Below are 12,085 nucleotides of genomic sequence, written 5' to 3'. Positions count from 1 at the left end.
TGGGGAGTCTTTTGGGGAGGGTCTTTGTATGCATCCTTGGTCATCCATACCTAAGACTTCACAGCTGTTAAAACAAAAGTATTAATGAAGTTATCACTGAATTGTTCTTACTCAACTGTTATTACACCCTTGTATCCCTAGACTCTGGATATGGGTTCTATCAAAATACAGGCAGACATCATCCATTTCCCAACAGACACACAGTCTGAGATGACCAGTGTTCTGTAAATGGTGAGAAGGAAGGGAACCAAGTAAGCATGGATGGAGACCTAGACCTTGGAACATTTTCATGATCCCTGCATGTTCTCTGGCCCAGATGGTCATTCACTTGCTAGTTTCTGGCAAAGAGGTAGGTCATACAGAGGTGGTCAAGAGGGGGTGACAGTGATCTGGTGGCTTGGTTCTGGGAGCCAGGGAGCCTCAGCAAGAGACATGGATGCAAATGAAGCCGTGAGCGTCTGAAGCCATGGAAGGATGAGCTTGTGAACTGCAGTCATTCAGCAGAGCATATTTCCACTGGCATACTGTATGCCGTCATTACCTTCATCAAACTCTCAGTGGAGTTTATTTACCATCAGTGCAGACTTCTTTAAAGAACCTCCTGTTGAACGTGCCTAGTGTTCAGTATTGGACCCAAGCATGGAAGCAGGACTTTTACAAACAGTCTTTCTTGAAGAAGACTTGCAAAAGCTCAGCCAGTTTGTTTGTTAGACTGGCTGCTCTCCAAGAAAGTGCTCTTACAGTGAGAGTGTTACCCAGGACTTTTACCCTCCTCTTTACTCTAGCTATGTCAACCAGTCTAACCCCCAGAAAAAAAATTTGTAGTTTCTGTAAGAACTGGAGTTCCATCCAAGGGCAAGTAAAAAAATTTCTTGCATTGATACTCCCCCATTCCCTGACATCCCCACACAAGCTAGTTGAGAGCCAAGTAGCTGTTCTGCTTTGCTGCCTCTGTGGTTTGGACAATACAGGCACAAAGTGGAGTATGAGAAACAAGCACTGTTGTTCCTCAAACAAGCACCTTACACACCGTGAGGCTTTGCAGAACACCATGAGAAAAGTAGACATTAAGCAAGTGTTTATTTTTATATCCCGTCAAAGATTCTGTCCAGCCCACTGCTATTTAAGTGATGAATCTCTAAGCTGTCACTCCTTAAGTTTATTGGGGTTTTTTTATATAATATATATATATAAAATGTCTTTTATTCCTACAAAATTTCACAGAGAAGAGTTCTTTAATCTGATGCTGCAATAAAGCACTTTATGTATGTATATGTCATGCTGATGTCATTCAGTTGTGACTGAAGCATGTGTTGCTATTTATTTTGGTTGAGAGGGATGATCCTATGTTTAACACTGTATGTCTTGGGTTCCCAGCCCCACTTGGGGCCCTGGTGGCTTTGCTTCCTTCCTTTAACATTTGCATTTCAAGTTGTCTGGCTGCAAAAGGTAAGAAAGACTATCTGGAGCCCATTGGATATGTGAAGTTCTGCTTACAGGGGAGGAAGCCTCCTACAAGAAGACCTTCAGGGCCAGTGCTGAGAAGGAAACACATTGCCTGTGCCCCAGCCCTGACCTTGGGTTTTATTCCATGGTCAGCCTGGCCAGAGCTGGGTACTGGCTGATGGTCCAGCATACCACAGCAGGGGGAAAAACCCCACCATCATCCCAGCTAAAAAACTGGTTTGGCAAGCCACCTCCAGAGCCACCAGCTAATTATAGCGGGGGGGGGGGGGTTTGCAAAGCTTTCCAGGGATCACAGCTTTTTGTTGCTGTTAATTTTGTGTGTAAATCATAAACACTTCCAAGTTCTTGCTATTTCCAGCTGTTTCTGCTCCTCTCTTGCTGCTTTTGCTTTGTGCTGGCTGCACATCTGTCAAGGGTTTATCTGCTACTCTAGCATGGGACTCTGCTTCACAGCTGCCTGGCACCATTGCTGGCCCCTGCCTGGGGGAGCAGGTGACTCCTCTCGGTGAAGGATGCTAGGGGCTTCCTACTGGCCTTCTGCAACATCAAAAGCATTGTTGCATGGAGCCCAAGCCAGGGGGAGCAGGCTGAGCTCCACTCTGCTCAAAGAAAATCACTCTTTCCCTGGAGGAGCAGTCAGCAGTTACTGCTATGTGTATAACATGCCTAATGTGCTTTTATCCTCTGCAGCAAGGTCCTTGCTGTGTTGGATGATGGACCCTGCTGTGAAACTCCTGGGATATAGAAATCCCACAGCCAGAGGTTGGAAGCAGGAAGGATTCCTGCCCTAATTCTGCAGGTGCTGGAGACCTGGAGATGTCACCTGAAATCATACAGTGAGTCTGTGACAGTCTTAAACTGCACTTTTGCCTGCTGCTTTGAGCACAAAACTTCCTGACTGGTTGCTGTTGAGTTGTCTCAGTCTGCCAGCCTGGACTGGAGCTGAGCTGGACCAGTCAGTCCCCTGGCATCCAGCCTGCAGTAGTGTTTTTCTGCACACAGAAGGAGCCATGCCCAGATTTTGCTGGGACACAGGTGGGGTGAGTAAAGCCCATCTCTCAGGGATGAACATGAGATTTTGTAGGAACATGTTTACAGCAACAGAAATCCCATTGCCTGATTTTTTTTCAGGGCTCCAGCTCCAAGAATCTGCTTCTTAGAAAGCACACAAAAAGTCCAGCTGGGCCCAGAAGGATCTCCTCTGGAAGGAGAAAAGAGAGTGATAATGCCAGGAGAGTTTAGCCGAAGCCTGTGCAGCAGGCCTGGACTGCAATGCCTGGTATTAACCCAGGAAATAGCAAGATGTGGTTGTGGTCTGTGGATCTTGAGTTAAAACTGTAGTTCTAGAGAAGAAACAAACCTTTCAGACACTTCTGTTCTGGCCTGAGAAGGGACACACCTCACTGTGTGGCTACATTGGTCTTCTGTGCTGGTGGCACACCTCTGGAGCAGAAGACTAGGGAAAAACCAAACCCCAGCACACTGAAGGTTTTCAGCTGTAGTCCTGCTCACCTCACTTTTTCACTTGCTCAAGATAATTTTTGATTCTAGAATTGTCTCCTAAACTTGTCTTTTACAGCACCAGTGGTAATGGATTTTTTTGGTTTTTTTTGGGTTTTTTTTTTTTTTTTTTTTTTTTTTTTTTACTTTTAAGTTACCAAGTATATTATCTTTTATACCGAAATGTACTGGATTCATTACAGGTTCATTAGGCCTTCCCTTATGTACTAATAAAACTATTCTATGGAGCATTGCCTACAGTCTTAAAAAAGTTCAAAGACTCCATTTGGTTTATTGTTTGATGGGTTGCTTCTTCCTCATCTCCATGTGCCTCATAACAGCATAGTCAGTGAGGATCCACCTCTGACTTCCATCCCTGAAAAATTCACTTCTGTTTTCTGCTTTTTTAACCTTTGTTTTCTTTAATTTACAGGACTCTCATCCCCTGTCAAATTCTTGAAGAGCCTTTGGGTCAGAGTATACTGAACCCTGCTTTTTTCCCTAATTTTATACATCCCTCCCTTCCCCAAATAGCTGAAGGACTACTAAACTGTGACTGTTTTCCAATACTTCCAAGTAAAGCAGAGGTCTGGACTTCTCATTAGCATGGCGTAGCTGCACTGGAGGTCAGCTGTAGCTGCAGGAGTGTGTGTCTGCTGCCAGTAGGCAGATGTAGTGCAGCGACCTTCTCTAGCATGACTTAAAAGGCTCAGATCTCCTTAACCAAGTAAATGTCTGAAGTGGTGTAAGGCCTTAATTACCATTGCTGTGCCCCGTTAGAGCTGGCACAGCCTGGCACACTCTGCCTGAGTGCACAGCCTGGCCTTTTAGCACAATCTTTGCTTCACTGCTGGCTTAGTCCAAGAGATTCACGTGTGAATGGCAGCCAAGGCATGGCTACATTACACAGCCTGTTCTGCTGCTGTGGGGATGGTGATTTCCAGCCTGCAGGGCAGGAAGCCAGCTGGGGAAGCACCAGCATAACTCAGGGTAGTCCCTTTTGCTGGAAGAGCCCTCCAATGGCCTCCGAGCAAAGCCCTGAGTCCAGAGCCCCGTGCATGTGGGTTGCTGGCTGAGGCCAAAGCGTGCCCTATTAGAGTAGCAGCAGGATGCCTGAAGTAAACCCTGCTTGTGATGAAAGGAAGGCAATTAAAATTCCACTTCAGTTGCCTTCCTGTCCCACTTCCCAACCTTCCAGCAGCAGGTGATTAGCAGGGCCTGCCTTCTGGCCCAGCTGTGGCAGCAGAGGCTGCGGCAGGCGAACACTGCTACCGCAGCACAGCTGCCAAAGCACAGCAAAGATATCACAACTCAGCTGTCACCTTTGTCTCCAGCTGACTTAGAACAAGCTCATTTTTTTTAGTTTTTAAATAACTTTGCTCTTCTTTTACCAAATTTTTGGCTGTGAACTCACTTGCTAGCCCTGCTGTTTAAGGTTTCCCACGTTGCTGCCCAGATTTCCCAAAGAGAAGCCCAAGCATACAGGCTGTACAGTGAGATCAATGTGCTCCATCATGTTACCTGCTGCCCTGCAGCCTACCGGGTGCATACAGGAGTTCACCTGTGCACAAAAATCCTGGCAAAACACCTGCATCCATTTTCCCAGCCAGCCAGTGCTTTAGGGAAGCTCTACCATATCTGCAGCTGCCTCTGTACAACTTCCTTTGTTCTCACAGGTCAGCTCAGGGATGAGTACACACTACAGAATTTAGTTCCATACTGCATTCTTGATGTTTTTTTGTACACACTTTTATCATAATTTTTTCATACTTCAGCACTTTGGAGTAGTGAGAACAGGCAGAATGGTCTTTATAGTTTAAAAGGAGACTCCAATGACTACATTCAGGGTTTCTTATAAAAATGCCACTAAAGTTTTTTTCTTGTCTCCTCTCTTGAAGGGAACAGTTATCACATACAATTCAGATTTTAAAAAAAATTTTTAAAAAACCAAAATATCCCCAGACCAGTAAATTTCACCCAGTAACATTACTCCCTTCTAGCTTACTAGAGGAGCTCTGCAGGAAACACTAGGAAAAAAAAAGTATACAAGAGAAGCTCATGCCTCCAAAACCAAGCACTTCTCTCACCCTTGCGGTTAAGCAGGTTGACACTTCTGGTCAGATTTTCACCCCTCCTATAAACAAGTTCATTGCTTTTGAAGACAGCTCCAGGAACTAATGTATTAACAGGTGAGAACAAGCTTTTTTTTCTCTCTCACCATTTAAAGCAACAGCTGAAGTATGATGAGCAAAAAGTACTGCATCCTGTAGACCCTAAGTGGAGGTGGGATTTATTTCTGAAAAAAAGTTTGCTTTGGCCTGAAGCTCTTGGAGGGAGCTGGCCCTAGGCCCCACAACCTTCTAGAGACATTCTGTAGTTGGGAGTTTCCCTAGCACTGGTTTGCATGATTGTCATTCTTGTAGAGCAGACTAGTGGAAGTGTAAGAAATGACTGTGTTGAAGGGGATATGCAAAGGAGAGGAGCAGCTTGAACAGGATCACAAATCCCTTCAAAAATGGGAAGGGTTTGAAACATTTACTGCCGGCAGATCAAAAGCAGAGGGAAAATGAGCAGCTGCTCAGACTAAAAACTGCATCAAGCTCATGCTCTGTACTCCCCCAGAAGTGAGGAGTAAATCACATTGGCATCAGCAATCCTCATTGATCAGTGTTTTTCTAGACAGATCCCTCCCTCAGCCTATCGCCCAACCCTTTGAACTCAAGCCAATCCAAGGACACGAATTCCACAGGGTTTTTTTAAGTTAGGTTTATTTAGCAATAGAAGTATGTACATGTAAGAGAATCCCCTGCAGCACAAGACATGCACAAAGCAGTGAGGGACTGAAAGTGGTGCTGCTCCATGGCCTTCTTCATCACCTGTCATCCCACTTTACTCAGCGGCAGGGCCAAGATTAGAAAGGAACAGGCGAGAATTTTATCAGTCCATGTGGCAGAGTCTTCAGGCAGAGCCTCCCAGCAACCGGTATTAAAACAAGCGGGCACCATAACCAAATGTCTGTTTAATGCCCTCAAAGTAGTAGCGCTGCCAGCCTTGCTTTGTTCTTTCTTCCTCACTGGCAGGAACGCCCTTACCTTCCAAGCACACCTCCGTCTCGCCACCTTTGTCATTGAAGTTCAAGGTGATAGTTGCAAAGTGCCCTAGAGGAGCCAAAACAGATCGGTCAGCAGTGTGTAGTACAGTACATACAGCTCCTCCTTTCACAGGGCACCACTTAAGACTCTTCGAGGTCCTTCCAGGAGAATCTACTTATGGCAGCTGTAGGCCTTCCCTAGAAATACAGCGAGAAGAGGGCTCCCTCTCCCTGCGGTTTGAAGCAGTTGCAGCTACAGCTGCACAAGCAGCAACTTCATCCTTCCTACCTGGTCACTGCTCTACACAGTGGCTGAAGATGCACACATGATAATGTGGGACAGGAAACTGGAATAACACTGGAGCAGCTCCCGGAACATCCTGTGCTCCCTGATCAGGAGCCACAATTAAGTGTGGCAAATGGGGATGATATCCTTCAAAGACAGGCAAATCCATTTCTGGACTACTTACCAGCTGGCCAAGATTTAAATCTCCATTTCATAACGAGTTGCTTCTCAGGAACCTTGAAAAGGAAGACAAAGATTGAGTAGTAACTTTTTGTAAATCCTACAGTCTAACAGAAAACATCTAGAATTGTGTTGATATGAATGAAGCCTTAGAGATCCCTTGTGAAACACACAGACAGAAGGAAACAGATTTTAAGTGTCATTTTCTTTTCAATCCCCTTCCAGAAAGGTATGTAGCCTCAAACACTGAGACAAAGTCCCTGACTATCCAGAAGACTTTAGTGGCAATGGAGCCAAAGAGAAGGAGGGTCAGTTACTATCTTTAACACTCCTCCAACCCCTGACAAGTAAAATCACTAAAAGACAGGGGAGATCTACAACTGGAAATCATGTTTTCTCCCCAGACTGAAGTGCCAGGCATTAATCCATACTACTAGGAATGCTTCAATAGTCAGAGAAATTATAGGTAACTATTGAGCACCAGGTGGAACCCCACAGTTAGCTAACAAAAGCATTGTAACAGAACTGATAACAGCACTGCCTCTGAGCAAGATACACCTGAACTGGTTAGTACTTACTAGGTCAACAAACTCTCCTGTGACACTGCCATCCAGCAACTGAAACTTGCCCCCTTTATCGGCCTCCAAGGTGGCTTGTGCGTGGGTGAAAGCTTGGACCATCTGAAAAGAATTCAGGAGCAAATCAGATTTGTATTACTTGACATTATTTTCCTGCAAACCCATTGCCTAATGCCTCCCACCCAGACACAAAAGTTCTTGAAGAGGAGGTAGGTCAATAGTGTAAGGTCTTCCGCAAAAGACAAAACCCCTGGCCAGAAAAGCAAGTTTTTAGCTACTACAGCAGCATTTCACCTGCCCAAGGAAAAGAACCTCCAGCATAGTGCTATGCAGTGTTTTGAGTCACACAGTGATTTATTTTGATTTCTTAATAAAACCTAATTCTAAGAAAAAAATATTCTTTGCTTTTTCATTTTTCTTATCAAAATAAGAAGAACAAAAGACTAAGACTATGTTTAAATAATAATACAATGCTGCTCTCTCCTCCTAATATAACAGCATGCGGAAAAGTGGAAGATATTCCCAAGCACGATTTTGATACCACCTAACCTTAGAAGGAAAAAACAAACCAGAAGCACACAACTGTAAATCCCAAGTGACCTGGCCACATGCAGTAAGGGATACACCTACAGACAATGCTGACAGAAGTCTGGAACTTGCTTCTGGTTGGCACTAATCCGCTCTTGTCAGCTGTGTGGAAAGATGCACACAAGCTTTCAGCAACTACTCTCAGAACAGCTTTCTGATTCCATTCTCATGGATTGTGAGTGTCCAACAGAACTTCTTAAAAACCTTATTAGAAAGAGCCTCTATATGCAAAGAACAACTCTCAGAAGTAGCCAGGCATTACCTCCTGAGTAACAAATACCCGGTAGAGCTCCTCAGGAGATGTTAAGAAGGTGTCCTTCAAACTGATCTTACAGGTAGGGATCTTGACTCCTATGGATTTGGACTGTGATGTGGCAGTACTGCTCCTGGCAGCCATCTAACAAAACAACAAGGAAAACAAACACATACAGTTTTTTTTTTTTTCACCAAAAAAAACCCAAACCAAAAAAATCAACAAATGGTTCACATATGCAAGGAGAAAAACCAAGTCTCTTAGTAAAGATGCAATAAGATACAACCATACTTAAATGTAAAAAGCAGATTTATCACTTTGCTTGGAAGAAACAGCACGTGCTGCCAATGGAAACAGTCACATCTATTCCACAGATTGCCAGTTCCTGAATGTATGTGTCCTATACACAACACAGGTTGCTCCTGTAAGCCCCAGAATCTAATACAGCGTACCTTTCTTCACTGATAACAAAGCATGTTTGCAGTTTTGTTTACCTTGCGGTCTTCTGCTTTAGGAGCCACCTGAGGTGCTGTTTCCATATGTTCACCGTTCACTGTGGGCAAAATCATGCCCTGGGTGAATTCTGGAAAGACAGGAATATGCCCATGAAACCGATAGAAGATCAAGTAAACCTTCTGACTGTACTTTGAAATACACAATCAAAACGGGCTTCCTGGTTTCCCCCTTGCTCTTGGCCAGCATCCATGACTTGAAACAAGTGTTTAGAAAAAGTAAACAGACCTCTTCTTACAAGCAATTAATTCTTTCCCTCACTACTCTCCACCAAAGGCCTGTCAGCACCTGCCTACACTAACCATTAGGAACTTAGCTCCTCTTCACAGCCTAGACGTTGCATCTTCCACACACCGCTCTCACATTAAGGTTGGTTAGCCTTAGACTTACGTAGCTTTTTTCCTCTCTCACTCTCTAATATAAATTTCAGTCACATCACACCTCAAAAACTTTTGCCTTGCTGGCCTAGACACACCAAACCAAGCTTTTCCATTTCTTGTATCACTGCAGTAAACAACAGTAACTTCCAACTCCCTCTTTGATTTATCTTTGTTGACACAAGATGCCAGGACTATACATACACCAGCACCCTGTCCAGCAGCACTAACACTTTTCTAACTCCATCAGAGCCTTCAGCCTCATTCAGAATTACATTTGCTTTTTCTCCAGCTCAGTCACTTCTGCTTTTACCAATTACACAACATTTTGCTCCTTTTTCTTGCTATTCATCTGTTCAGAGTAGAAAAATTCCATTAGAAAGCAGAATTTTATCATATGTGCATAAACCTGTATCCTGCAATACTTGGTTCCCACTTATTCTCATTTATTGCAGCCCACAAGATCACACAGATTTTCCTGATCAGCACTCTTATCTTTCACTGGGTGACTGTATCTCCCAGCCTGAACACTACAGTGCCTGAAAAAAAACCCAAGAGTACAGAAATTTAATCCTGGAAAACCAGCAACCAGTGGTAGTTTGTACCCAGCATATCTAGGACATGTAATGTAATATAGCTAAATGGGTATAAAAAGGAACTGTAGCATTCCCAGCCTGTATTTGAGAGGAAAGCCAAACTCAACCAAAGCACATTGATTTAACTCCAACTGCTGGACTCAGATTTAACTTAAAAAAAAAAAAAAAAAGCATCCAGATGCTGAGACAGCTCATTAAAAGACACCAACAATACCTGCAGAGCAAGTTCCAGACATCAGTTATTCTAAAATCCAATTAACACTAGATGTCTTTACCAGAGTGGCAAGAGGGGAAAAAACCCCCAAAAACAAATGACAAACTGGAGAAGATATTACTTTCCAAGGGAGCAAGCCAGCTGAAGGCCAGATTGTGCCACAGGCAGTGACAAGGTCACTGGGGTAACCAACACGTTCTACTGGCTTTCATTTTCTCCATAGCTTCAGGATATGAAGGGCATTCTCAGTTTTGAAACATAAATTCAAAGATACTGTTTATTACTGCATTACCACCAAAACCAACCTTTCTGGGCTGTGCTATGCTGTCTAGAGTCAGAAATGCTTCTTCACAAAGTTACTGTAATTGCTGTGACACCTTTCTGTTGAGATGGAGAGAACAACTCTTCGCTTTACTCCCATCTCTCCTTTAGAATTAGCCCATATGGGTTCCCATTACACTTCTCCCTCTCAGTTACATACCCGTTTTCAGAGTGCTGATGTAAGTTTTCATTGCATCTCTAATTTTCTTTCCACCCTCTTGCTTCATCAGGGTCTTCAAGTTAGTGTCAGGCTCATCTTTAGCAAGGCTGACAAGGATCTGAACAATAAATACAAGCACTGATTAACAAGGACAAACGTACACAGTTCTTTTATTACTCAATTCAACATCACAGACTTTGGCTAAACTTTCACAAACAGCCCTGCAGTTTCATTCATCTTTCATTTCACCTCTCTCAGCCTACAGTACTGTACATGTGTGCCTAAATGCCTCCTTGTGCTACAGAGCCCTTTGCATCTAGAGGACAGGAATTAATTTGATAAAGATACAACACGATGGGGGAGCGACTCTTTCTCTGGGAGTGTAGTGACAGAATGAAAGACAACGGTTTTAAGCTGAAAGAGGGTAGATTTAAATTAAAAATTAGAAGGAAATTCTTTACTCTAAGGGTGGTGAAGCACTGGAACAAGTTGCCCATAGAATCTGTGGATGCTCCCTTCCTGGAGGTGTGCAAGGCCAGCCTGGATGGAGCTCTGAGTAACCTGGTCTAGTGCCAGATGTCCCTGCTCATGGCTGGGAGGTTGGTAATAGATGACCTTCAAAGATCCCATTCAACCCAAACCGTTTTTTGATTCTGTTAACTTAAGCAGTCTCTAACAGTAAAAAATTCTACACAAATGTTCTAAGAAAGGTAACAGGAAAGCAAATATTAATGCTGTGTGTATTCCTGTTAGAATACTCCATACATCCAGCTTTGCTTACCTCAACTTCATCGATGTCGTTTTCATCTGAGAGATTAGGAATCTCCACATAACCTTTGTACTTCACTCCTGTCTTTGAGGTGCCTGCAATTAAAATTATATTGCTCAGATCAACCGTTCTTACTCTGGTTGTTGTCAAAGCAAACTTGCATTGTATCAAAATACGACACTTCCCAATATTATTCCCAAATGAAATGTGTATCCTTGCCTTTGATATTTTACATTAATCCGACCTTGAAACAGGAGGGGTGCATATCACTCACCAGTCCACGCCAGCTTGATAGCCCACTCGTAGAAGAAGATCAGTTTCCCTTTGCGGTTGTTAATAGAGGCCTCTCCGTCCAGTTTGCTCACTTCTGTCACCTCACACGTCCCTTCCTCACCCTCCACCCTGACAGGCAGGAGGAGAGCTTTCAGCCGCTCCGTGGACCAGTTGGAGGCATCCCTCTCTGTCCTGCAGGAAAACCGAGCAGGGTGACAATCCGGGACAAGCCACGCTGACAGTGCACACTGGGACTATCCAGTGCTCCCCAGTCTTGTCTCCCTGCCCCGCTTCAACACAAACACACACAGATTTCTTCCCCAGGCCACCTCCAGCCATTCCCCCGGCACACCTCGGCTCGGGCACCCCGCCACACACGCCGCGGAGGATCAGCGCGGGCACCCCCCCCTCAGCAGCCGCACGCCGCGAGCAGCGGCCCCTGTGCCCGCCGCCACTCCGGCCGTGCCGCCCCTCCGCGCCGGGGCCTCCCGGGCGGCTCTGGCAGCCGCCGCCCCGCTCACCAGTGCCAGTTGTTGACGTTGGTGGCGTCGGCCCGCTGCTCCACGATCCAGCGCGGGTCTCCCTCCCCCCACTTGGCCATCGGGACCGGGATTGCCGCCTCCGCTCCGAGCGCCCGTGGAAGCTGCTAGAACCGCCGCGCCGCCTCCCGCCTTCCGCCCGGCGCGGGCCCTTCCGGCACGCCCCCGCCGCGCGACCCCGGCTTATTGGTTCCGCCCGGCTAGTTGGTTCCGCCGTGCTGCAGGCAGCTTGGGGCTGCGGCTGGTGCTCCCGTCCCGTCCCGTCCCTGCCGGCCCACAGCTCCCGGGGTCAGCCCACAATTCCCAGAGCCTCGATCGCGATTGCCGGCCCAGACACCTCTCCGGCGCACCCGCAGCCCGCTGGGACTGGTAGTCCGAAA

At 45.6% G+C, this 12,085-nt stretch overlaps 1 protein-coding gene across 1 annotated transcript; it reads right to left on the bottom strand.

Annotated features, from left to right (window-relative positions):
- Positions 1 to 5,487: 5,487 nt before the first annotated feature.
- On the bottom strand, positions 5,488 to 12,016 carry AHSA1 (activator of HSP90 ATPase activity 1). Its single transcript, XM_041471821.1, has 9 exons — positions 11,688 to 12,016; positions 11,168 to 11,358; positions 10,906 to 10,988; positions 10,125 to 10,242; positions 8,438 to 8,526; positions 7,953 to 8,087; positions 7,103 to 7,204; positions 6,529 to 6,580; positions 5,488 to 6,125 (listed from the first exon to the last, which is right to left on the bottom strand). Exons 1-9 carry the CDS (start codon positions 11,765 to 11,767, stop codon positions 5,953 to 5,955), a joined length of 1,023 nt encoding a protein of 340 aa, XP_041327755.1. The 5' UTR covers positions 11,768 to 12,016; the 3' UTR covers positions 5,488 to 5,952.
- Between the last annotated feature and the right edge of the window lie 69 nt (positions 12,017 to 12,085).

This window comes from Pyrgilauda ruficollis, unplaced genomic scaffold (genome assembly GCF_017590135.1).
Source record: "Pyrgilauda ruficollis isolate IOZ18807 unplaced genomic scaffold, ASM1759013v1 scaffold28, whole genome shotgun sequence".
Lineage (NCBI taxonomy): Eukaryota > Metazoa > Chordata > Aves > Passeriformes > Passeridae > Pyrgilauda > Pyrgilauda ruficollis.
This window is presented reverse-complemented; position numbering and strand designations above follow the sequence as displayed.